The 27,555-nt window shown below is 39.4% G+C and overlaps 1 protein-coding gene and 1 non-coding gene across 11 annotated transcripts in view; one reads left to right on the top strand and one right to left on the bottom strand.

Annotated features, from left to right (window-relative positions):
* Positions 1–27,555, top strand: part of DROSHA (drosha ribonuclease III) — a 129,218-nt gene that overhangs the window by 98,408 nt on the left and 3,255 nt on the right. For 6 of the 10 annotated variants that reach the window (XM_024755761.1, XM_024755760.1, XM_024755764.1 and 3 more), the window contains 8 exons: positions 1,732–1,776; positions 3,298–3,455; positions 4,929–5,034; positions 22,275–22,416; positions 23,942–24,024; positions 24,116–24,219; positions 26,441–26,533; positions 27,356–27,402. In XM_024755761.1, coding sequence (XP_024611529.1) covers positions 1,732–1,776; positions 3,298–3,455; positions 4,929–5,034; positions 22,275–22,416; positions 23,942–24,024; positions 24,116–24,219; positions 26,441–26,533; positions 27,356–27,402 — 778 coding nt within the window. Of the gene's footprint in view, positions 1–1,731; positions 1,777–3,297; positions 3,456–4,928; positions 5,035–22,274; positions 22,417–22,568; positions 24,025–24,115; positions 24,220–26,440; positions 26,534–27,355; positions 27,403–27,555 lie in introns of those variants that run through there. The other 4 variants (XR_003004624.1, XM_024755768.1, XM_024755767.1 and 1 more) reach the window with 4 other exon arrangements.
* On the bottom strand, positions 20,535–20,606 carry TRNAK-UUU (transfer RNA lysine (anticodon UUU)). The gene has a single exon. It is a non-coding gene; the product is annotated as a tRNA-Lys (tRNA).

The raw sequence follows: 27,555 nt of genomic DNA, 5'->3' as shown, positions 1-27,555 counted from the left end.
TGCCATTGAAACAGGCTAGTTGTGAGGTTTTGAAGCTATTACACCAAGATGGGTGACAGCAAACATCAAGAAGAAATCAGTGTTTTTGAGCAAAGAATACATAGGAGAAAGGAGGAAGATGAATCTAGAAGTCCCTGACAGTTTTGAGCTTTGGAGATTGAAGTTGGTCAGGAGAGATAGTTGTTTGTCGTCATTGTTGATGTCATCATTATTAATAGTGGCATTTTCTGTGTGCCAGCACTGGGTTCAATGCTTTGAGTACATTGCTCACTGAGGCATCAGAGAACAGTCTGAAGTATACTGTGATTATCTTTGTCTTACACTTGAGGAAAGGTTGGCTCAGGGAGGTTAGGTAACTTGCCAACGGGGAATCAGGATTAAATCAGGCAGCCTGTCTCCTCATTCTGCAGCTTTTTCTAACACCATACTCCCTAGTTTAAGGTGAAAGGTAAAAAGGTATGATTTGGTCATTTAGGTTTGAGGTAAAAGATGCCCATAAAGGCACTTAGAGTTATGGACTTGTAGCTTGGGTGAGAGGTCAGAACTGCAGCAGAGATGAACAAGTGATTTAAACAGAGGTAGCAGTTAAAGCAATGGGAATGACAGGGCTCTCCAGAGAAGCAGGTAATGAATAGGTCAGGCAAGGGGCTGAAGTTTGGTAAATGTCCGTTTCAGGTACAGCAGGAAGAGAAAAAGCATTGAGAGAACATGAGAAAGTTGCAGGAAGGGAGTGACATTCAGTATAATTTATGCTACAGAGAATTCAAGGGAAAGGTTATTGAATTGGTTAAGAGAAGTCCTTTAAATAGCTTTAAAAGAAGAGTTTGATATTTAAGCTTGTTTTTTATATTGGCAAAATAAAACACCAAAAACAAAACCTAAGTGTATTTTATTAAGATGCAAGTTGTACAAAAATATCAGGTATTTTATTTCACTTTGTCATCATCTGGTCACAAGTGATAATATATTTTCCTATACTTCCCCCCTCCAAAAATTAAAAAAAAAAACTTGTGTTTTAAAAGTTTTGTCATTTAACTCAAAAACCTATCATCGAGGCCAGAAAGGAGATTCAGTTGGAGGCTCCCTAGAGTCTAAAACTGAAGGAAAAACACTTTAATCCCGAGGAAGGTCTAATTATAACTGCCTCTGGATTTAACTCAATGGATTAGGATTTTCCACAGAATTTATTCTTTTATTTGTTCTCTTATTTCAAGTATACATTTGTAATGATCCACAGTAAAAGTGTGGTCTTACAAATCTAAGTGTTTAGGAACTAGATATGGGGTGTTTTCCACTCCATCTTAAAACAACTCAACGATAATGAATTAGTGCCTAAATAAAGGACCATTTGAGATGAGTTTTCATTACAAAAGGCACAGCTGATGTACATTTCTGGGGAATGGTAAACTGAAAAATGTGATTAAAACAGCAGCTTAATCCAGTGTATTAGGTTAAGCAGATGGGTAACTTAGTTTTAAAAGGTGTCTTTGACTCTTGGGGGTGTGGGGGGCTCTTTTCCTCCCCAGCTTAATAGGCTAATTAGAGTCACTGCAGGCAATTTGAGTGGTGAATACACTTTAAAAAAAATAGTTTGCCAGCACTATTAAATTTGCAATAAGTGGAGTCAGCATCTAAAATAGTTCAGTATTTCACATAATGGCATTTTATTTAGCACTCTAGAGTGTGTTAAATGGCTCCCTCAAGCATTAAAGGCATCACTCCATTTTCCAGGACTTGCGCGAAGTCTGGCTCAATTATCCTCTCCACCCACTCCAGGTAAGTGTGACCTTCCTGTCTGCAGTAAGCTTTATAACTCTGGGCATTCATGATGCTTCAGTCTGCCTTTTGTCCCTTCCTGCTTTTATCCTTTGATTCCCTTCTGTGGCTTTATGACTTTAAGCTGGGGTGTCAGACCGGAGAACTTTGGAACAAATATTAAAACGATGCCATGTGTTGCCCTCTTTGTGGTCTGGGGTGAGGTGGGGGAAGCACTGGGAGTTGCCTTCCCTCACGAGGCAGGGAGAACTACTTGCATGGCTGTGGTTTGGTCCCCTCTCTTCCCCAAAACAGTGATAGTCAAAGCATAATATGTTGTCTCCAGTATATCTACATGCCTGCTATTATAGGCAAAATAATATGGAAGCAAGTCTGGGCTTATTACAAAGTAGAACAAATACTAAATTAACATTGCTAAATCGTAACCTAATTTGGATCTTAGAAGTTAAGGGCTTTGACTTTGATGCATAAAACATATTGTAAATTTAAATTTTAGTACAGTATAATGGCTTTTTATTCAAGATTTTGGAATTTAAAAGATCTACATATGGTGACACTTTTTTCCCCAGTTGGTTTACAAATTCTTACTATTCTTTGCTTTTATTACCATTTTACCTTGGAGATATGCATCATATACATACATATGTAAATGTATACTCATATATACATATTTTTGTATATGTATATTATGTGTATATAAAAGTCATCACTAGTGGCTGAACTCTCTCATGAGAGGCTTTACAGTAATAAGTGACATTAATTCAGAGTACTTTAGAAATATTTTATGAGTATGAGCTTGCCCAGAGTTCCTGAAAATATTCATTTTATTTAAACTCTTCATATTTGCTCTCTGCTAGTGGTTAAAGGCTCATTGTTATGTGGAGCACCTGACTAGTGGTATAATAATCTCCAGTGTGTGCTGAATCCAGTTTTAATGATGTTCATTTGCCAAAATAGGTTGGTCCCTAGAAGACACGCAGAGGTCAAGTTACTCAATGCAGAGATTCTCAAAAGCTGGTCCCCAGACCAGCAGCATCTGCATTACCTGGGAACTTATCAGAAAGGCAAATCCTTGGTCCTTATTCCAGTCATACTGAATCAGATGCTCTGGGGGCAGGGCCTGGCTATCTGCTTTTAACAAGTCCTACAAGGGTTTGATGAACACTAAAGTTTGAGAACCACTGAGTTACCAGATAGATATATACATATTCTCTACCAGTGGTTCTTCAGCTTGCCTCTTCCTTGGAGAGCTAGTATAATACTTGGGATTTTGAACTATCTGTGTACAGTATTTGGCCTTGAAATCTGATAGAAGATTGGAAAATATTATTTGAGCCTTCTTTAAATATTAGGTTTGTTTGCCATTCTAAGGGATGAAAAAGAAGCTTTCGTGTTTTATTGGCATTTCAGAAATTTCTGCCCATGGGAGAAGGAAGTTTACAAAACACTATCTTAGAATGGTTAATTAGTTTTGTAACTAAAAACCGCATGTGATTTTTATTTCTTTCTTTCTTCTTGTAGCTTCAAGAGCCAAATACTGATCGACAACTTATTGAGACTTCTCCAGTTCTGCAGAAACTTACTGAATTTGAAGACGCAATTGGAGTAATTTTTACCCACGTTCGACTTTTGGCAAGAGCATTCACATTGAGAACTGTGGGATTTAACCATCTGACCCTGTAAGTTAGAAGTACTCATGTAGTTCTAACATGGGCATTTAGACAAGCAGTCCCAAACGTTTGCTGCATGCCCTTCCAAGGCTGGGGTCTCAAACATATTTCTAGGGAAGTCATGTCGTTAGATGGATGAGCAACCAGACACCAGTGTGGACCAGAGGATATGCTCTAATCCAGTATTTTTGGTCTCATTGTCATGCATCTTATTTCTTTGTAAAGTATAAGAGAAGTGTGAAGGAAGTAAAAACTTTTTCTACGAAGGGACAAATATTAAATATTTTAGGCTTTATAGGCCATGTGGTATCTGTCATGATGATTCTGCCATAGTAACAAAAGCAGCCACAGGAAAAATGTAAATGAATGAAGATGGCTGTGTCCCTTTTTACTAAAACAGGCCATAGGCTGAATGTGGTCCTCCAATCCCTGCTCTGGATGAGTGATTTGAACATGAGCTAATGAAATAATTAATAAAATAACCAAAACGTTGTTTCTTTGCATGGTGTTTTTTATTCAGTTTTGGCTTCCTTCCCCCAATTCAGATATTCACAGTTCTCTTTACACAGTAAAGATTAAGGATTCTTGTCACAGATTTTTTTAGTCCTTAACCTAGAGTCCAGATTTGAATAATGGAGTGTATTTTTCAATAAAAAGATAAAGATTTAGGGCTTCCCTGGTGGCGCAGTGGTTGAGAGTCCGCCTGCCGATGCAGGGGACGTGGGTTCGTGCCCCGGTCCGGGAAGATCCCACATGCCGCGGAGCGGCTGGGCCCGTGAGCCATGGCCGCTGAGCCTGCGCGTCCGGAGCTTGTGCTCCGCAACGGGAGAGGCCACAACAGTGAGAGGCCCGTGTACCGCAATAAATAAATAAAGATTTAGCAAAGAAAATTCTTGGGCCTTTTTCTTTGTTTTGTCTGTATGAAGATTGTCTGTGCAACATTGTTGTCTCTGCTGTACAGTTGACCCTTGAATCACATGGGTTTCAACTGCATTGGTCCACTTACATGTGGATTTTTTTCAATAAGTATGTGCTACAGTGCTACACAGGGTCGGTTGATTGATTGGCTGGATCTGCAGATGCGGAACCGTGGTACAGAAGGCCGACTGTAAAGTTAAACTGGATTTTTGACTGAATGGGGGGGTCGCTGCCCCTAACCCCCTCACTGTTCAAGGATTCAACGGTGCTTTATTTTTCAATTGATACTCCCCAGCTTTTGGCCAGGCACTATTTCCTAGTCTTTATTTTAGCAGTTGTTTAATCCTTAAATAGTACTTACTTTACTCTCCTTTGAAGCTGAACCTGTATTGACTCAGATCTCTTCTCAGTTGAGGGGCCTTAGGGAATTATTTTTAGTTTTGTGCTTTAAGCAAGGTGAATGCATTGCTTTTTAACATCATGCCTTTTGAAAAAAATTCTCTGTGTTTTTTTTTTTAATCCACAAATGCTTATTGATCTCTTTACATTGATGTTTCTTCCCAGAGGCCACAATCAGAGGATGGAATTCCTCGGTGACTCCATAATGCAGCTGGTAGCCACGGAGTACTTATTCATTCATTTCCCAGATCATCATGAAGGACACTTAACTGTGAGTTTGTATTAAATCATTTCCTCCAATAAGATTGCTGTATAACAGAGAGCAAAGATTAGAAGAACCAAATATATGTTTATGTAATTGACTTAGTTCTTGGTGACTTTAGCATATCATATGGTTTTGTTTCATTATGTAAATTGTGTACAAAACAATATATGATAAGAGCTCATTTCCATTTAGTGACTGCCTACTCAGTGCAAGACATTGAGTTAGGCTTCATGGGGGGAGCAAATATTAGTTGACACCTAGTCTATCCATAAGAAGTTTAAAAACTATGAGGAGAAATTAAAAATATAAGTAAATAACTACAAATTCTCTCTCTATATATCTATATACATATGTATATAGATAAAGTGTGGGGTGTGTGTGTATACGTATACACGTACACTATAAAAAGTATAAGTGAGTAATTGTAACTAAATGCAGGGAGTACCACGTTAAATATTATAAAGAGACATAGGGAAACTGTGCTGTTTAGGAAAAGTAAAATTTCTTTTAGCTGTGGAATTTCTAGAAGGCTTCATGGATATGATGATGTTTGAGCCTTTAAAAGGATGAGTAGGATTTGGCCACTGGGAGTTAATGGGAAGAAATTTCTATGCAAAGACATTGCACACATTGGGACTGCTGAAACAAGGGCACAGCATGGAAGATCAAAAGCCTAGTTTGAGGGGCTTCCCTGGTGGCGCAGTGGTTGAGAGTCCGCCTGCTGATGCAGTCCCAAAAAAAAAAAAAAAAAAAAAAAGCCTAGTTTGGCTGGATCATGTGGAGTTGAAAGGGACTTAGAGAGACAAGGCTTGATTTATGAACAAAGTGAAATAGTTCCCATTCCTCTCACCTTTGTTTCATTTTATAAAATTTTATTGAGCTTTTTTATTTGCTGGGTGTGGTTTTTACCCTGTGAAACCAATCAGTGATAAAACCAGAGTGGAGAACAAAACATATCTGGAAGCCAGTTGTGATGATCTCTCCCAGCCCAAGGAATAACCTTTGAGAAGTCCCTCTAGAATTGGGCATTGGAAAAGCAAATATTTTATTGGGCAAAGAAAAAGAGTACTCACTATAGACATTTTGTGAGTGCAGACATTCTTCATTAGCTTGAGGCAAATAAGTCTTTCATACTTTGCATCTCTACAATTTCTATACATGTTTTGCTTTGAATAGAATTGGATCTTATCTCTGCAACTGTGAACCCTGGAAATAGTTTATGTGACACACAAATATTGGATTTAAGGAGAATATGGTTATTTGACTATGTTTAGATGTAATTTTTCAGCAGAATTTCTAAGCCCAACAAAATATGGTCCTTTAATTCATTCACTCAGTGAATATTATGTTCCTGCTATGCCCCATGTACCATTATATGGGAAATCGGGAATACTATTATTTTACATTTAGTTTACAATTATCAGTTTGATTACCACTTAAAGTTAACTGCTTTTGGATGGACAAGAAATTCCTCTTGAATTAATATTAAATTCTTAAGAACATATGAGCATTTACCGGAAATAAACTAGTATCTAGTATCTTGCTCTACATTCAGGAATCAATAAATGCTCGTTCAGTATCTTCCATTAGGGAATAGACTTCATAGCTGTCAGAGTATCTGGTTGGTCTGAGAAATGGCAAAACTAAACCAAATGGCTTAAGTGGTAATTCATCTTATGGCCATAAAGAGACCACTGTTGAAAATGTGTGACTTAAATACACACATTTACCCCTATATTCCCACAAATTAATTGTGAACTCCAGGATTTTGTGGAGCAAGGACGTATGGATCAGCAAGTTTACTGCTTCTCTTCTTGGCCACGGCACATCCCGCCCCTGACCCCCAACACTGAACAGATAATGAAACCAGAACTCAGAAAGGCATGGGCCCTGCCCAAGGTCTGGATAAAGGTAAAAGCAGAACTATGCTAGAGACTCCAGTTTTGTGTTCTTTCCAAAATGACTTCAGTGCTGTAACTAATTTTATCCAAAATGTGTTTATCAGCCTTGCTGTCTTAAAAATAAAGAATTTTTGGATAGCTTCTTAGAAAGATGTTAACAAAGAACAAAATTCTGATATGATGGTTTTATGAACTGTATTCACAGAAAGCTTCTGTAGAAATCAGTAGGACCAAGAGATCTGCTGACAAAACAAAGATGATCTGTCATCAGTGAAATACATATTTAAAAGATACTGACTCTCATTAATGTCTCTTTGATGTGGTTGCTCCCTCCCTCCTTCTTTTTTTTTTTTTTGCGGTACGCGGGCCTCTCACTGCCGTGGTCTCTCCCGTTGTGGAGCACAGGCTCCGGACGCCCAGGCTCAGCGGCCATGGCTCACGGGCCCAGCCTCTCCGCAGCACGTGGAATCTTCCCAGACCGGGGCACGAACCCGTGTCCCCTGCATCGGCAGGCGGACTCTCAACCACTGCACCACCAGGGAAGCCTCCTCCCTCCTTCTTGAGCCGCTGTCTCCCATTGGCTTCTATGATGCTGCACGTTCCTGGTTTTCCTCTCACCTCTTGAGCTACTCTTTCTTAGCCTCCTTTGCAGGCTCATCCTATTCTACAGAGCTGATGAATATTCCAGGATGCACAAGGTTTACTCCTAGGCATTTCTTCTTCTTAGTAGAGTCTTATAGGCAGTCTTTTCCAAGTATATCATTAGTTTCACTCTGTAGGCAGACTTTTAAATGGACTTCTTCAATCCCGTTTCTTTTCTGAGCTCCAGTGCCAGCTGCCTTCTCATCATCTCCACATGCTGAAGACTGAACTTGAAGTCTTTTCCCACCTGGGTCCTCTACCAATATGCCTTGAGTAATTGAATGGCAACATCACCCATCCAATGTTGCAAGTCAGAAACCTAGTAGTCATCTTTGATTCCTCCCTCTGCTTCCCTTCCCTATATTCTAGTCCATTCGCAAGTTTTGACAGTATTACTGCTGGACAGTGTTATGTCTTCATCACCCAGATCCTCTCTACCGACCTCTGTCACCTGGACCACTGCAGTAGTTTCTGCATAGCTGTCACAGTGTTACAGGAATATGATTGACAGAGAGACTCGGTTAGAAGAGGTGGCATTTACTAAATTGCAAAGGATAGGAATCTTAAGGTTGTACTTATACAAAGCAGTAGGCAATGCAGCAGGCTCAGATTTCCCATGAGATGTGTGTTACTATTGGAAAAGCTGGTCTTTGCCATTCTTGTGGGCATTTTTGTACTCTCCAATGGGGGACATTGTCTTAGGTTTCGGGCCTGTTGGACAGCGTTACGGCTTCTTACACCAGCCTTCCTGAATCAGCTCTTGCTCCCATGCAGGCCAGGATGGTCTTCTGCCTTCTGCGGAAGTCTTCTTACCTTCTGCGGCCAGTGGAGTCTTCACCACACATATTTTGTGACCACACTAGCCATTCATCGTCAGTCCACTTCGGTTGTTCCTCTTCACCTCCCCAACCTTCTCAGACCTCTTCTCTTTTCTGTTGACTTCCTCTCCATGAGTCTGAATACATCTGTACGTTACTTTCTATTTTATGTCTTCAGTTCTTACTTGCCCCTAACTCCATACTCAAATATCTCCATATTTAGAGATATACTTGGATATCTAGATATACTGGATATCTGGTTGGATTTCTATCGGGCACCTCAAACCTAACATGGCCGAAACAAAACTGATTTTTACCCCCAAACCTTGGTGTTCTCCATACCAGTAAGGATTGTTCTGTTCTTAGCTCAGGCTAAAAACCTTGGAGTTATCCTTAACTCTTCTCTTTCTCTCATCCTACACCTCCTAGCCATTAGCATAGCCTGTTGATTTTACCTTAAAAGTTCGTCCCAAACATAACTACTTTTCACCAGCTCCACTGTTATCACCCTGGTCTGGACCATAGTTATCTTTACCTTGAATTACAGCCATAGCCTTCCAACTGGTCTATCCCTCCCCACCCTTCAGCCTATGTTCAGCACATCATCTAGAGGGACTGTTTTTAAAGAGAAGTCGGATTACAACTTCCTATGTGCAAAACGTAAAGATTTCTCATCTCAAGGGTAAAAGACAATGTTGTCACCTACAAGACCCTGTATGACCTGCTTTCCTGCTGCCGTCTTAGACTTTTTCTCCTAGACACTTCACGTTAGCCTCTGAGATTCCTGCAGGACACTAAGCAAGCCTTTGCCTCAGGGCCTTTTACATGCTTGCGGCCAAATCCCACACCTGTGTTCAGATGTCATCACCAGTGAGGCTTTCTTTAATTCACTCTGCTTGATAGTAACCTTTTTTCCTCATCCCCAGCTCCCCTCCCCCAGGCTGGAAGCTTACCTCCGTTTTCTCCTTCCTTTTTCTACTTAGCACATACTATTCTCTCATCAGAGTGTAAACTTTGTCTATCTTCTTCACTCCTGATTCCCTGGGTCCTTGGACAGTCCTGGCATATCAGTGCTCAGCAAATATGCTGAGTGAATCATCATATTCCAGTCTAATGCTCTTCTTTCCTTGGAGAGTGAAATGAACAAGCCTGCCCACCTGCCCGGCCTTGTGTCACATATTTGTCTTATCACTCTGCACCTCTTACCTGGCCTGCTTTGCGTTCCTCCAAGCTCTCTCCTGCCATTGGGTTTGTACATGTTCTACCTGGAGACCATTCTGCTTCCCGCCCTTACTCTCAGCTGCCTGGTATCTCCTACTCTGCATTAGATGTCAGTTCCCACATGACTGCTGCCTGCAAGGGCAACTTTCCAGTCACATTTCTGTGTCCTTTTCCTTCCTGGCACTTATTTGAGTTTCCCTGTCCCACTAGCCTGGAAGTTCTGTGAGAGCATGTGTTTATGTATCACTATATGTGCAGCAGTGCCTGGTATATGTAGGCTCTCAATACATATTTGATAAGGAGAAGAATGAGAGTTTTGTGGGCAGCTAAGTCATATAGAGAGGGAAGTGGAAGTGGCATTGGAAGGAAACAGCATTTTTTTTTAATGTGTAAGGAAAGAAGCTGAAAACTATTTATGAATATCTAAGGATTAAAAGTAATTTAAAATTTGCAGAGGATTACTTACTGCAGTTGCATTTGGCTGGGTAGAAGGCAGGGAGAGGATGGCTAATTATTCATTATTGTGATTAAAGAACACACAGCTACAGCGAGGCATTAGTTGGCTCAGAGCTGTTCCCTTGCACACTCGCTTCATAGAGAAGAAGGACGGTTGAGCGAATGAAATCGTGGTTTACAAGTTTTGAATGCTGATGGGGGAAATCCATAGTGTTCTATAAGTTGGGTGTTCAAGAAGGCCTGTTTGGGAATGAATGTCAGGCTTATATAATTGTGCTAGCATGATGGAGTTTGGATTGGGATGTATAGGGAAGAGGTTCTATTTCATAGACTGAGGTTTTGGTTTTTGAGGGTAGAACCTACTCAGTAGAGTCAGGGTAAATAGGAGAGTGTCTCAAAGAGCATTTATTTAGACAAGAATGCCTCTTTTATCACACTTTCAACTTTTAACATTTGCATCTTTTCCACCTCTATTTCATTCTTTTCTCTTAGCCTTTCCTATAAGTTTCTGAGCTAAAGATGGTTGTCAGTCCCATGCCTACAATGTGCAAGGCACTGTGCCTAGTGGAGGCGTCCACCAGCAAGATGAACTTGCAGAAATTTTTGTTTGTAGAGGAATGATGTGGGGTAATGAGAAAGCAAAGATTACAGATAAAATTTGAGAACCAGTGATCTAATCCTTCCCTGCTGCCTTCAGACAGCACTAAGCATAAATCAAACAAGCTATCTAACAGATCTCTTTGAGAGGGTAGATTCCACAGCCTCCTGTTTGAGAATTTCTCCATCACTGTCATAATTTGGCTGTTTGTATCTGACCTGCACTCCAGCGGGTAGCATCTGCCTCTCTACAATTTCTATACATGTTTTGCTTTCAATAGAATTGGATCTTATCTCTGCAACTGTGAACCCCGGAAATAGTTTATGTGAGACACAAATATTGGATTTAGGGAGAATATGGTTATTTGACTATGTTTAGATGTAATTTTTCAGCAGAATTTCTAAGCCCAACAAAATATGGTCCTTTAATTCATTCACTCAGTGAATATTATGTTCCTGCTATGCCCCATGTACCATTATATGGGAAATCGGGAATACTATTATTTTACATTTAGTTTACAATTATCAGTTTGATTACCACTTAAAGTTAACTGCTTTTGGATGGACAAGAAATTCCTCTTGAATTAATGTTAAATTCTTAAGAACATATGAGCATTTACCAGAAATAAACTAGTTCTTTAGTTATCACGGGAAATGGAGGCCATCTGGCTACCACTGTTGGTATGAGAGACCTGTGTGGCACATCACTGTCATTTTTAATAATATGTTCTACTTTCACCTCATGCTCTTGTAGTAAAGTCCTCAAAATAATAAATCAGAGTCTACTGTTTTACACTAGATGGCCCTCTTTGGTAGCTCACGTCCCACAACTGTGGTTTTCTCTTTAGAATCAAGAGTGAATAGAAGTTTAAGGAAGAGTGCCAGTGTGTTTCTTTGCTTATTTTAAACCAATAAACCTTTTTCTTATTAAAATTTAAGTTTACACTAATTAGGAAAGACTGCTATGTTGAGATAATAGAAAACATACTGGATTCTCGAAATCGCACTTGGCAATTTGTGATATTTTTGTCGGTCTGTGCCATTGCTTCAGGAACTCAGCAGTCTTTTTCTCAGCTTCACGGAGAGCCCTAGCTACAGCTTTCCTCACTTTTTCTGCTAATTTCAAGTTAAATTTTATCTTTTTTGCGGGGTGTTAAAAAAAGTTGTTAAGGACAGGTTAGCACTTAGTAAAATGGAGAGCTTTGAAGACTATTAGTGGACAGGTATCCAGAATATTTTCATTGAAGACAAATCCAGAGGAATTCCTAGAACCTTCTATAACCGTTTTCCTATAACTGAAGAACAAACATATCTTATAATGATGATGTCAGTAATAACAGCGGCTATCGTCTCTGTGTGTTTATTATGTGCCAGTCATTGTACTTAGATTGTATACTCATTCACTTTAATTCTCATTACATCCCTGTGAAGTAGGTACTACTTCCTCCATGTAATGGATGTGGAAACTGAGCCTCAGAGAGATTTAGTAACTTATACAGGGTCACCTAGGCAGGAAGTTGTAGAGCCGTAGTTTGAACCCAGACAGCTTGGCGCCAAATCTTCTGCTTTTTACCAGTACATCTAACTCAAGGCACTGTTTGCAGAACAGTCTAATAACCGTCTCATGCTCAGTTGGGTGCTTAATGTTCATTTTCAAGGTTTCTACTAAGAAAAGTTTCTTCTTTGTAAAATAGTAATTTATAGCATCGACATCTGCAGGCTTTCCAACCTCATGTCTTACCCCATTCAAATCCATCCACCAAAATGATCTTTCTATAATCAGAAAGTTACCTTGCCACTGCTCCCATTTGACACCTTTTGGGACTCCTCTTCCCTTATAGGAAAGTACAGACTGCTTTTATATCACCTGCAAGACTCTCTGTGCCCAGAGGCTGGGCAGCATCACCTGTATCAGCTCTTCCCCACCAGGCTCAGATTTCTCCTCCAGTTCCACCCAGGAATCACCTCACTGTGTCATGGCCCCTTGCCTTTTTTGTTTTGGCTACATTGGGTCTTCGTTGCTGCGCACGGGCTTTCTCTAGTTGCGGCGAGAGGGGGCTACTCTTCCTTGTGGTGCACCGTTTCTCACCTCAGTGGCCTCTCTTGTTGCGGAGCATGGGCTCTAGGTGGGTGGGCTTCAGTAGTTGTGGCACGTGGGCCCAGTCGTTGTAGGCTCCAGAGCGCAGGCTCAGTACTTGCGGTGCGCGGGCTCAGTTGCTCCGGGGCATGTGGCATCCTGCTGGACCAGGACTCGAACCCGTGTCGCTTGCATTGGCAGGTGGATTCTTAACCACTGCACCACCAGGGAAGTCCTGGCCCCTTGCTTTAATAGAGCTGTTTCATCATCCTGGAAAGCCCCTTCCTACTGTCTTAGTCTATTCAGGCTGCTATAGCAAAATAGCACAAACAGGATGGCTTATGAACAGCAGAAATTTATTGCTCACAGTTCTGGAGATGGAGAGTCTGAGATCAGAGTGCCAGCATGGTCAGCTGAGGGCTCTCTTCTGGCTCGCAGACTTCTCATTGTACCTTCACAGGGTGGAAGGGGCAAGAGATCAGTATGAGGCTTCTTTTTTTTTAGCATTTAATAAATTTTCTTATTTAATAAAGTTCCTCTTTCTCATGATAGCTTCTGACTTAGTTGTAGATTTTTTGATGATGGCCATTCTGACTGGTGTGAGGTGATATCTCACTGTAGTTTTGATTTGCATTTCTCTAATGATCAGTGATGTTGAGCATCCTTTCATGTGTTCATTGGCAATCTGTATATCATCTTTGGAGAGATGTCTGTTTAGGTCTTCCGCCCAATTTTGGATTGGTTGTTTGTTTTTTTGATACTGAGCTGCATGAGCTGCTTGTAAATTTTGGAGATTAATCCTTTGTTAGTTGCTTCATTTGCAAATATTTTCTCCCATTCTGAGGGTTGTCTTTTCGTCTTGTTTATGTTTTCCTTTGCTGTGTAAAAGCTTTTAAGTTTCATTAGGCCCCAGTTGTTTATTTTTGTTTTTACTTCCATTTTTCTAGGAGATGGGTCAAAAAGGATCTTGCTGTGATTTATGTCCTAGAGTGTTCTGCCTATGTTTCCCTCTAAGAGTTTTTTAATATCTGGCCTTACATTTAGATCTTTCATCCAGTTTGCGTTTATTTTGTGTATGGTGTTAGGGAGTGTTCTAATTTCATTCTCTTAACATGTAGCTGTCCAGTTTTCCCAGCACCACTTATTGAAGAGGCTGTCTTTTCTCCATTGTATATTCTTGCCTCCTTTATCAAAGATAAGGTGACCATCTGTGCGTGGGTTTATCTCTGGGCTTTCTATCCTGTTCCATTGATCTGTATTTCTGTTTTTGAGCCAGTACCATACTGTCTTGATTCCTGTAGCTTTGTAATATAGTCTGAAGTCAGGGAGCCTGATTCCTCCAACTCCATTTTTCTTTCTCAAGATTGCTTAAGCTATTTGGGGTCTTTTGTGTTTCCATACAAATTGTGAAATTTTTTGTTCTAGTTCTGTGAAAAATGCTATTGGTAGTTTGATAGGGATTGCACTGAATCTGTAGATTGCTTTGGGCCGTATAGTCATTTTCACAGTGTTGATTCTTCCAATCCAAGAACATAGTATATCTCTCCATCTGTTCTTAACATCTTTAATTTCTTTCATCATTGTCTTATAGTTTTCTGCATACAGGTCTTTTGTCTCCTTAGGTAGGTTTATTCCTAGGTATTTTATTCTTTTTGTTGTAGTGGTAAGTGGGAGTGTTTCCTTAATTTCTCTTTCAGACTTTTCATCATTAGTGTATAGGAATGCAAGAGATTTCTGTGCATTAATTTTGTATCCTGATACTTTACCAAATTCATTGATTAGCTCTAGTAGTTTTCTGGTAGCATCTTTTGGATTCTCTAAGTATAGTATCATGTCACCTTCAAACAGTGACAGTTTTACTTCTTCTTTTCCGAATTGGAGTCTTTTTTTTCTTTTTCTTCTCTCATTGCTGTGGCTAAAACTTTCAAAACTTTTGAATAATAGTGGTGAGAATGGACAACCTTGTCTTGTTCCTTATCTTAGAGGAAATGGTTTCAGTTTTCCACCATTGAGAATGATGTTGGCTGTGGGTTTGTCATATACGGCCTTTATTATGTTGAGGTAAGTTCCCTCTATGCCTACTTTCTGGAGGTTTTTATCATAAATGGGTGTTGAATTTTGTTGAAAACTTTTTCTGCATCTATTGAGATGATCATATGGTTTTTATCCTTCAGTTTGTTAATATGGTGTATCACGTTGATTGATTTGCGTATGTTGAAGAATCCTTGCGTTCCTGGGATAAACCCCACTTAATCATGGTGCATGATCCCTTACTGTGCTGTTGGATTCTGTTTGCTAGTATTTTGTTCATGATTTTTACATCCGTGTTCATCCGTGATATTGGCCTGTAGTTTTCTTTCTTTGTGACATCTTTGTCTGGTTTTGTTATCAGGGTCATGGTGACCTCATAGAATGAGTTTGGGAGTGTTCCTCCCTCTGCTGTATTTTGGAAGAGTTTGAGAAGGATAAATATTTGATAGAATTTGCCTGTGAAGCCATCTGGTCCTGGAGTTTTGTTTGTTGGAAGATTTTAAATCACAGTTTCAATTTCAGTGCTTGTGATTGGTCTGTTTATAATTTCTGTTTCTTCCTGGTTCAGTCTCGGGAGGTTGTGCTTTTCTAAGAATTTGACCATTTTATTGGCATAGAGTTGCTTGTAGTAATCTCTCATGATCCTTTGTATTTCTGCAGTGTCAGTTGTTACTTCTCCTTTTCCATTTCTAATTCTATTGATTTGAGTCTTCTCGCTTTTTTTCTTGATGAGTCTGGCTAATGGTTTATCAATTTAGTTTATCTTCTCAAAGAACCAGCTTTTAGTTTTATTGATCTTTGCTTTTGTTTCCTTCATTTCTTCTTCATTTATTTCTGATCTGACCTTTGTCATTTCTTTCCTTCCACTAACATTGGGGTTTTTTTTTGTTCTTTCTCTGATTGCTCTAGGTGTAAGGTTAGGTTGTTTATTTGAGATGTTTCTTGTTTCTTGAGGTAGGATTGTATTGCTATAAACCTCCCTCTTAGAACTGCTCTTGCTGCACCCTATAGGTTTTGGGTTGTCGTGTTTTCGTTGTCATTTGTTTCTAGGTATATTTTGATTTCCTCTTTGATTTCTTCAGTTATCTCTTGGTTATTTAGTAGTGTATTGTTTAGCCTCCATGTGCTTGTATTTTTTACAGATTTTTCCCTGTAATTGATATCTAGTCTCATAGTGTTGTGGTCGGAAAAGATACTTGATACAATTTCAATTTTTTTAGATTTACCAAGGCTTGATTTGTGACCCAAGATATTATCTATCCTGGAGGATGTTAACACCATGAGCACTTGAGAAGAAAGTGTATTCTCTTGTTTTTGGATGGAATGTCCTATAAATATCAATTAAGTCTGTCTTGTTTAATGTATCATTTAAAACTTGTGTTTCCTTATTTTTGTTTCATTTTGGATGATCTGTCCATTGGTGAAAGCGGGGTGTTAAAGTCCCCTACTATGAATGTGTTACTGTCGATTTCCCCTTTTACGGCTGTTAGTATTTGCCTTCTGTATTGAGGTGCTCCTATGTTGGGTGCATAAATATTTACAACTGTTATATCTTCTTCTTGGATCGATCCCTTGATCATTATGTAGTGTCCTTCTTTGGCTTTTGTAATAGTCTTTAAAGTTTATTTTGTGTGATATGAGAATTGCTACTCCAGCTTTCTTTTGATTTCCATTTGCATGGAATATCTTTTTCCATCCCCTCACTTTCAGTCTGTATGTGTCCCTAGGTCTGAAGTGGGTCTCTTGTAGACAGCATATATACGGGTCTTGTTTTTGTATCCATTCAGCCAGTCTATGACTTTTGGTTGGAGCATTTAATCCATTTACATTTAAGGTAGTTATTGATATGTATGTTCCTATTACCATTTTCTTAATTGTTTTAGGTTTGTTATTGTAGGTCCTTTCCTTCTCTTATGTTTCCTGCATAGAGAAGTTCCTTTAGCATTTGTTGTAAAGCTGGTTTGGTGGTGCTGAATTCTCTTAGCTTTTGCTTGTTTGTAAAGGTTTTAATTTCTCAGTCGAATCTGAAAGAGGTCCTTGCTGGGTAGAGTAATCTTGGTTGTAGGTTCTTCCCTTTCATGACTTTAAATATGTCCTGCCACTCCCTCTGGCTTGCAGAGTTTCTGCTGAAAGATAGCTGTTAACCTTATGGGGATTCCCTAGTTTGTCATTTGTTGCTTTTCCCTTGCTGCTCTTAATATTTTTTTCTTTGTATTTAATTTTTGATAGTTTGATTAATATGTGTCTTATCATGTTCCTCCTTGGATTCATCCTGTATGGGACTCTCTGTGTTTCCTGGACTTGATTATTTCCTTTCCCATATTAAGGAAGTTTTCAACTGTAGTCTCTTCAAATATTTTCTCAGTCCCTTTTTTTTTCTCTTCTTCTTCTGGGACCCCTGTAATTCAAATGTTGGTGCATTTAATGTCCCAGATGTTTCTGAGACTGTCCTCAATTCTTTTCATTCTTTTTTTTTTTCTGCTCTGCGGTAGTTATTTCCACTCTTTTATCTTCCACCTCACTTATCCATTCTTCTGCCTCAGTTATTCTGCTATTTATTCCTTCTAGAGAATTTTTAATTTCATTTATTTTGTTGTTCATCATCGTTTGTTTGCTCTTAGTTCTTCTAGGTCCTTGTTAAATGTTTCTTGTATTTTCTCCATTCTATTTCCAAGATTTTGGATCATCTTTATATCATAACTCTGAATTCTTTTTCAGGTCACCTGCCTATTCCTCTTCAATTATTTGGTCTAGTGGGTTTATGCCTTGCTCCTTCATCTGCTGTGTGTTTTTCTGTCTTCTCATTTTGCTTAACTTACCGTGTTTGGGGTCTCCTTTTCACAGGCTGCAGGTTCATAGTTCCTGTTGTTTTTGGTGTCTGCCCCCAGTGGGTAAGGTTGGTTCGGTGGGTTGTGTAGGCTTCCTGGTGGCAGGGACTGGTTCCTGTGTTCTGGTGGATGAGGCTGGATCTTGTCTTTCTGGTGGGCAGGACCATGTCCGGTGGTGTGTTTTGGGATATCTGTGAACTTATTATGATTTTAGGCAGTCTCTCTGCTAATGAGTGTGGTTGTGTTCCTGTCTTGCTAGTTGTTTGGCATAAGGTGTCCAGCACTGTAGCTTGCTGGTTGTTGAGTGGAGCTGGGTCTTAGAGTTGAGATGGAAATCTCTGGGAGAGCTTTCGCTGTTTGATATTACGTGGGGCCCAGAGGTCTCTTGTGGACCAGTGTCCTGAGCTCGACTCTCCCACCTCAGAGGCTCAGGCCTGACACCCAGTTGGAGCACCAACACCCTGTCAGCCACTCGGCTCAGAAGAAAAGAGACAAAGATAAAGGAAGAAAGAAAGAAAAAATAAATAAATAAATAAAATAAAGTTACTAAAAAAAAATTTATTAAAAATAAAAAAGTGAAAAATTAATTTTAAAAAGAAAGGAAGAAGAGAGCAAGCAAACCAAAAAACACATCCACTATTGATAACAAGCACTAAAAACTATACTAAAAAACAAAGAAACAAAAAAAGCCAAAAATGGACAGAGAGAACCCTAGGACAAATAGTAAAAGCAAAGCTATACAGACAAAATCACACAAAGAAGCATACACCTACACAGTCACAGAAAGAGGAAAAGGAAAAAATATATATATATTAAAAAAAAATAAAAAAGAAGAAAGCAACCCAATCAATAAACAAATCTACCAATGATAGTAAGCTCTAAATACTAAACTAAAATAAACATGAAACCAGAAACCAATTAGATGCGGAAAGCCAACCCCAAGCCTACAGTTGCTCCCAAAGTCCACCGCCTCAGTTTTGGGAGGATTCGTTGTCTATTCATGTATTCCACAGATGCTGGTACGTCAAGTTGATTGTGGAGATTTAATCCCCTGCTCCTGAGGCTGCAGGGAGAGATTTCCCTTTCTCTTCTTTGTTTCCACAGCTCCTGGGGTTCAGCTTTGGATTTGGCCCCGCCTCTGCATGTAGGTCTCCTGAGGTCATCTGTTCTTCGCTCAGACAGGATGGGGTTAAAGGAGCTGCTGATTCGGGGGCTCTGGCTCACTCAGGCTGGGGGGAGGGAGGGGTATGGAGTGCGGGGCGGGCCTGCTGCGGCAGAGGCAGGTGTGACGTTGCACCAGCCTGAGGCGCGCCGTGTGTTCTCCTGGGGAAGTTGTCCCTGGATCACGGAACCCTGGCAGTGGTGGGCTGCACAGGCTCTCAGGAGGGGAGGTGTGGAGAGTGACCTGTGCTTGCAGACAGGCTTCTTGGTGGCTGCAGCAGCAGCCTTAGTGTTTCCTGCTTGTCTCTGGTGTCTGTGCTGATAGGGGCCTCTTTTGTAAGGGCACTGCTCCCATTCATGAGGGCTCCACTCTCATGACCTAATCACCTTCCAGGGGCCCCCACCTCTTAATGCCATCACCTTTAGGGGTTAGGATTTCAACATACGAATTTTGCAGTGACACAAACACTCAGACCATATCACCCATTCTTCTCCCACTGGCAGATTCATTCTTTTCAGTTCTGACTCTACATTCATCAGAATCCACCTATATAAAATTTTTAAAAATATACTTTCCAGAAATTCTAATCTCTTGGTTCTTGGAAGAGGCCTGAGTACCAGTATGACAGAACTAACTAATGATTCTGTTATAACAGCCAGCTAAGTCAACAAGCCTCTGAAATGTTTTTACTCAGGGGTCAGGTCCTCCAGGAGGCCTTTTTGAAAAGCTGGGTTGGAGAAGAGTACCTGCGTGTGCTGTGGCCTCTGCTGTCACTGCAGCTGTCACAGTGCATTGCATTGGCCACTTTGTGTATGGCTTCCTTCAGAGATTAGCGGCTCTCGGAGGGCAGCCACAGGATGTTGATCAGCTCAGTATCTTCAGCCAGCAGCCCAGGGTCTGGTATAGCATCAGCCTCCACAGCTGTTGCACTGAACTGCCATAACTTTAGGTGGTTTTTTGCCTTGTGATCCCCTCTTGATCTCACTCGTTGGCAAACAGCATGATTTATTCTGAAACAGGGTTCAGCAAAGGCCAAGGATGGAGGTTGTCATTTAAAGAACTGCCATTCAGCCTTTGTTGTTTAAGAGCAAGGTCTTACCTCTTTTCAACTCATCTTCTAAATTTAAACTGACTCTAAAAATATGGATGATTTATATCTTCCTTCTCCCCCACTGACTTTTGGTTCAGGCTCCAAGTTTTGGCAAGAACTGAAAGATCTCACTTTCTGCTGGCCACCCTGCTGGTGCTTTAAGACCCATCGGGGCATATCTCAAATAAAATTGGTAGTGTTTCTGTTTACATCCTCACTGCTTTCCTCCTTCCCTGTCAGACAGCATTACTGCTCAGCACCGAATGAGGAGCCCTGAGGCTGGAAGGCGGCAGCTGGGGCCCAATAACCAGTGACGTATTTTGGTTTGTGTGAGCTCATATGTACATCAGGCATGCCATGATTCTAAGGCATGAAATCTCCTTACATGCAGCCCAAGTTAGAGTTTTCTCCTCTCACCAAAAGCATATACTGAGAGAGAAGCTAGTTCACGCACCATAGCCATATTCTCAAAATAGCCCTTCTGTTCCCCCATGGCCTGTACTTTGTGAACCTCCCCCTCCCCCATTATAAATCCAGACTGAGAAAGATGTCTCCCTTCCAGCTTCCAGCTCAGTTATTCTGTAATTACAAGATATTAGACTGGTGGGCTCCCTAATGGTTGCGTTTTTGTTTTGTTTTGTTTTGTTATTTTTGGCTGCGCCGCATGGCTTGCAGCATCTTAGTTCCCCGACCAGGGATTGAACCTGGGCCACAGCTGTAAAAGCGCTGAGTCTTAACCACTGGACCACCAGGGAATTCCCTGGTTGTGTCTTCTTTTTAACGTTATATGCTAGGCCTTTTTAATTTTGAGCTTCTCTGTGGATATTAATTTTAATGAAAACACTGTATTGAAGAAAAGATTGAGTTTAGGGGGCAATCGGAGGAGGAAAGGAGCAGAGACAAGCAAAGAATAACAGTCTAACTCAACAGCAAGCATGGCATGTGGAGATCAAGTTGTATTTCTGCTTCATGAATCATTGTCAGACAAATTAAGAACATATTGTTTCTTATTTATCTATTGTCAAGGATGCAGTCTCAGGCATTGAGGATAAATCTTGATTTTCATAAGCTCAGTTGACACTGTGGAGCCACAGAGCATAAAACTTGCATCTAATAAACAAAGTTCGATGTGGAACGGCAGGGGATATAATACCAGCATAACTTGCAGCTGCTTCCTGTTCCTTGGCCCTGGTGTCAGGGTTATTCCTTAGCAAGAAGGAATTGTACTAGACCAAGAGTTTGTTTTATCTGTTGTAAGAAAAAGTTCTAGTTTTAGGTACTTTATTCCCCCAAATCTTAGAGATTGGGGATAATTACTTTCAGCTTTTGTTTGGTGAGTTCTCATCTTTATATCTACCCACTTTCTCCAGCCTTCCTCCCCACCTTCCTTTAGTGAGTGATCAGTGACTGTTAAATTCCTAAGCCATGCTTGTTTTAGGGGCACGTCTACAATAGACTGGTTGTACAATTTTCATGCACTGTTTAATGTTACTACTTGGATGGTCCTTTTAGAGGACTGCTAGCTGACTGAAATTCCTAGTAGAAATTTTTGTTTGGAATTCCTGAAGTTGAAATACGGAAATTATATTTTAATTTGATTAAAAATAAAGGGTCTCAGCTTGAAAAGCTATGAGTCAGGATATATAGTATATATAATCTTTATATATACATATAAATCTGATATATATATATATGTATATACAATATAAATCTTTAAAGAATGAAAGTAAAATGTAAATAAATAATTTCAATATTTTAAATAATACTAAAGCGTCACTTCCCCAAATCCTATGATATCAAAATTAACATCAGTGCCATAAAATGTGAAGCTTATTTTTGACTTTTTTTAATTTTTATTTTTATTTTTGACTTTTTAAAAAATGCTCCTTTAAAACTAACATACAGTGACAGAAAGTAGGTCAAGCTTGCCTGGTGATAGATGGATTGGATTGATTGATCGCCAAGGGGCCAGGGAACTTGTTTGGGGTAACAGAAATGTAGAAGCTTGTCAAAACTCATTTAACTATACTTAAAATGAGTGCATTTTATTGTATGCAAATTATACTTCAATAAGTTGATTTTTTTAAAGTTAAAATGCTCCTTGGTTTAGTAACATTAAACTTAATGGAATCTTTGACCTTTAGTATAGTATAGCATCTCCCCCAACACTGCTCACTGCTACTAAACAACTAAATGAACTATTTAAATGTCAGTTAGGTAAAATCCAAGAGCAGAGTAAATTATTAAGGAGAAACTAGAAGCATGTGGAATTTGTCACTGTTGCCTGGGGGTGGTGGTTGAGAACTTAAGCCATTGCTTGCCTAGGTGTCCCTGTGGTCTAGGCTGGGTGGGCCCAACGCAGGAGCAAGAGAGAGACCAAAAATGAAATGGTTTCTAAATGTACCTCAATTCCTTTTGGCCAGCTGTTGCGAAGCTCTTTGGTGAATAACAGAACTCAAGCCAAGGTAGCAGAGGAATTGGGCATGCAGGAATATGCCATCACCAACGACAAGACCAAGAGGCCTGTGGCCCTTAGGACCAAGACCTTGGCCGACCTTTTGGAATGTGAGTCCTAGGGAATAAAGCTTTTCTCTTAACCCGCAGATTCAAGTTTAAATCAATGGACCAAATTTATGCTGCTTCTCATTATTATTATTATGTTCTGATTAAAGAAACCTCTTCTCTATTTTAATTTTTATTTATGCTTCTCTCCAAAGCTTGTTTGAAGGAGAATAATTTGGAATTAAGACTTGTGAATAATGAGCAGTGGAGGCTAACACAACATTGTAAAGCAGCCATACTCCAATAAAAATTAAAAAAAAAAGACTTGTGGATAACGAATTTATGTTCAGTCTGTGTTCACTAATGCTCCCCCCTCCTCACCCTACGCCCCTCCATCCTAATGCTCAGCCATCACATCTCTTTGTGTGAAACAGTAACAGAATGTGAAGATTGGAAATAGTGAATCATAGCTGTTTTTGCCACCCAGCAGCCTTTAGATAGAGGCCTAGAAGAAAGAAGGTAATTTATTCCCTAAATACTAAAACAATTATCTATTGTTGTGAATGAACTCAAAGCTCTATGGACAATGTTGTCATCTTTTGCAGTTATCAGACCATCTGATATGGTCTTAGCATTATAAGTAATACTATTATAGCTAACTAAAGGATCATACACACAATTTTATTGTTTCTGATACTACTGTAAAATAAGTGGGCCATTCACTGGGCCTTGGAACCTTTTTTTTTTTCTAATGTTTTGGTATTTTGGGCAATTGGAATTATATACAGATATTAGAGTCTACTAGCTGATTTACAAAGTGCAAAGGCAATCTGACTAAGGAGCTTAAAAGAACTTATTTTTCAATTAAAGAAAAGTAACTTAAGATTAGAATTAGAAAAAAAGTAAGTTGAGTGATCATCAGTCTCACTGGCTTTTTTTAGCTCAACAAAAGCTATTTTTATTCCTCCTTTTAAAAACTCGCCGTTTGTTTGTGTGGTGAAGGTACCTTTTAATGAAGCTGTCTTTGGGGTCACCGTTTTTTAATGCAAATTTGGTTATATTGTTTTATTGTCATTAAGCGCAGTATTAATTTTTTCTCTGTTTTGGCAGATTGAATCTATAAATTGTCCCATATCTGTTGATGAAAGGTAACACAAACCCTTGTAAATGGGTGATCTCCTCAAGACCGGTGTTAAGAATAGCAGGCCCCAAGGATGTGCTCATTCTGGCATCACATCTGATCTTCAAGTTTTATTTTGATTTATTTGATGTTAACATGGTTGTGTTCCCAGGTGTCACTCTTTCCCTGCTATACGGCAGCACTTTGTGTATCGTTTTAACTAATTATTCATTTATCCCTTAGTCAAACATAATTTGGTCTTTGTGGTTTTGCATCTTAATTACACATCGCTATTGCTACTTTTAATATTAGTGATAAAGAGTAGTTCTTGTTTGAAGAAAGATGAAACGGTAATGCTAAAAAATAAAGAGGGCTTGGAAGTTAACGTTTCTTAAAAGTCTAGGACTCGTACTCTTTCTAGTAAATGGCAATGTATTGTGGCTTATTTTTACGTATTCTCTTTTTCAGCATTTATCGCAGCTCTGTACATTGATAAGGATTTGGAATATGTTCATACTTTCATGAATGTTTGTTTCTTTCCACGATTAAAAGTAAGCTCCTATAAAATTTAAATTGGTTGTATGCTCTATGCTTGGTGATTCTAGAACCCTTTACTAAATACTTTTTGGGGACTTGTTGCAGGAGTTCATTTTGAATCAGGATTGGAATGACCCCAAATCCCAGCTTCAGCAGTGTTGCTTGACACTTAGGACAGAAGGAAAAGAGCCAGACATTCCTCTGTACAAGTGAGTACCTGCTGCCCACAGGCTGTTGGATCCGGGAAACTTAGAGTAATGCTCCATGTGCCTGGAGGAAAAACTAATCACTGTGGGGTAATGGCCACATGAGTCCTGCATGGAGACATCTTGACTCTGGGCCCAATGCTCAAACTCTTTGGGCCTCTCAGTCTTTGAGCTCTAAGTAAGTGGGTCACATTCGATTATCTGTGCTTTCTCCCATCTCTAAAATGCTTTGGGAACTGCTCCCTGGGAGAAAGACATGCTCAGATAATTTTTCTGATCAAGATCAGAAAAATTTAGGTTAAATTGTTTTATGTACATTCTTATAGTTGTCTTCTTATTTCTTATAACCCCTGCTGCCTACACATCTAGATTAGATGGTGTGTGCTTGTTTGTTTGTAACAGTACTTGTGTGTCTCTCTCCACTCTCTTTGAAGCCCTGCTGGCCTCTGTCCCGATTGCCTGATAGGCAATCACTGTAAAAAGCAGGGCAGTTCTTCACCGCTGCTGTATTATTCAAATATTTGGAACTTTTCTTTTCAGAATGTGTACTAAAAGCTGCCGTGTACATTTGAATATCTTTAGTGACACATCTTTATCCTTTGAGTAGTAGCCAAAAGTCATTCAAAGGAAACGCAGGTCACTAAACACGTAACACCAGTTTTGATGAAAACAGGAGGTTTGACTCTGAAGTAGAGTAATTATCATGAGACACTCAGAAGGTGGTTTCAGAGGGTGGTCTCAGAAGGTGGTCTTAGAAGGTGGTTTCAAAGAGGAATTATAAGAGGGAGGGATTATCAAAATAAGTGGGTTGCCTCCCAAGGTATGGTCTGGATATGTATTTTTAAGGATGTTTAAGTATCTAGTTTTTAGGACTGGGTTACCCCCATCTCTGTACACACATGGGTGCAAGTACACACATTTGTGTGAGTGTTTCATATGGAATAAAAGCCCCTTCCTGCGGACTTTCTCAGACTTCACAGTACTCAAGGGAAAACACCAGAGTGGCAGCCGGGAATTTAAATCCTTTTTTATGCTTTTATTTAATAGTCACAACACGTTATAGGCTTTTTCACTAAAAGAAAAACTGAGGCCAAGAGAAGGTTGAGTCACCCCACAGCAGGCTGCTATAAATTGTCCCAAGAAGCTGTCACTGCTAAACAGTGATTCCTTTACTTATTGGGAAAAAAACCAAATGTTTAGAAATAGCACTTTAACATGTGTCTAATAAGCATAATGAACATCCAAACTGTATGACACGAAAGGCTCAAAGTATTTCCTCATCAAAGTGAGAATTAAAGTTCAATAAATAAAATGAGGGTGATAAACTTCTCATAGCGCCAGCATGATTACTATAATAAGCACTACCTTTAAGAAGCCATCCGTGTAGTTTCATCCTAGTGAGTATATACACACAAAGGAAATGACTGCTCCCTTCTCATATATCCCCCAAATGAAAGTACGCGATGAGCTTGTTCATTTTTATCAAGATGATGGGGTTGTTTTACATAGTTTTTTCAAGATTACTGTGTTCATTCCATTATCTTTGTTGGCTGCGTTTAATTTCCCTTTTCCATGAAGTTATCAGTTTTACCACATTTGAAATCTGCACCTTGTCATTAAAATCCAGAGTGCCTGGAGTTTTGTTTTTTGGCCGTTGTGTTGTGTACTCCACATCATAGCATACCTTTGAAATGATCTCTGATGTTTCAGAAATTAAATATATTTTCTGATCTTTTAGATAAGATACCAGACATTAGAAAGAATCCGTAAAGGGTGTGAAGCCATTCAGCTCTGGCTTGAGATGTATTACCCCAATATTTATGATTTTTCGCTGTGATTAGCACTGAAGAACAATGAACAGACTGAAATGGCTAACTTTTCACTGACAAAAGTTTGTTAATTTTATGATACTAGGAATAACACTTTGAAATTGTTAAAAAATATTTTACCCTTCGTTGTTCGCCTTCAGATACTGTTTATAATGCTTTGGGAAAAATATGTGTATATAAAAATCCACTGTAGAATTTTTTAAATTTCCTACTTCAAAGCTCTCTATGTTTTATTTGTCACGTTAGCAAATCAAAACCTTACCCCTTTAATTTTCCTGTTAATTTTACCTTCCTCTCTCTAAGCAATAAGTCACATGGTTTTTCTTGGAGTTATATATTAGCAATAACAATTAAGTAACACTTTACGTAATTAATGTTTTTCCTTTTCCTTCCAGGACTCTGCAGACAGTGGGGCCATCCCATGCTAGGACCTATACCGTGGCTGTCTACTTCAAGGGAGAAAGAATCGGCTGTGGGAAAGGCCCAAGGTATGAAAAGAAGATACTTTAAATTTCTTCACATGAACATCCTGTGTGTCTGGCAGGTGCCTGCTTGGTATTTCCAAACTCTGCAGCCTGTCTTTTTAAACTCAGAGTATAGAGTATTCGAGGGTAATAGCAAAGTGAATCCCAAGGCTTAATGTCCCCACCAAGCTCAGCCCCAAACTTGAGAATCGGCCTTGAGCAGTGGGAATGCCATTGCCTAAAGGGCTTTGGCTACCTTGAGGAAAGAACATTACCTGGTGCACAGGTAAGGTCTGTCCAGTTTTAAGTTACCCAACACTGCTGCAAGCGTTTCATAGAACATGTCATGCATGACACAGCCATTAGACACTTGATCTCTTATTACTACTCACTTGAGCTTTGTAGAAAATGCTTACATCTTCAGGTAAAAACAATTTCGTATGTTATCACCTTTCTTTGAACCTTCCAATTTATATCTTAAACTGAGAAATGATTTGAAGTCTGTCTACACGTGTATTTTTTTACTCTTTGCCGCTTAAACTTTACACTGAAGATGTTCAAATTTAAGTAAGAAATACTTCAGACCTAATATAGATGGAAGGCATTTTATTGCAGTGTTAAAGGTGTGGAACGAATAACTTAACAGGCTTTGTGCAAATCAATGACATTTCTGCATGCCCTTGTGTGTATTCCTATCTGCAATTCAGTATGTGACAGTAGAAGTAATCAGATACAATTTTATGAACCAAACATGAAAGAAAATCAGCCCGAATAATTTGGAGCCATGCTTTGTGTTTTTGGAAAAAAAAATCTTAAAATGTACCTTGTCTTTATTTTATTTAATAGTATTCAGCAAGCAGAAATGGGAGCAGCAATGGATGCACTTGAAAAATGTAAGCCTATCTCTTTTTCTGTAATTATATGTTCATAATGTAATGAGTATTTTATGGAAAGAAAATGGGGAAGTAGAAAAATGGTAAGTACTGATAAAATGTGATCTTTTCTTCATAATTATTCTCCAGACAGAGTGTGGTAGAATGTAAGAT

The sequence above is a fragment of the Neophocaena asiaeorientalis genome, unplaced genomic scaffold (genome assembly GCF_003031525.2).
Source record: "Neophocaena asiaeorientalis asiaeorientalis breed wild unplaced genomic scaffold, Neophocaena_asiaeorientalis_V1.1 scaffold93, whole genome shotgun sequence".
NCBI classification, from domain to species: domain Eukaryota; kingdom Metazoa; phylum Chordata; class Mammalia; order Artiodactyla; family Phocoenidae; genus Neophocaena; species Neophocaena asiaeorientalis.
The sequence above is the reverse complement of the archived record's forward strand: the minus strand, read 5'-3'. Positions and strand labels throughout refer to the sequence as shown.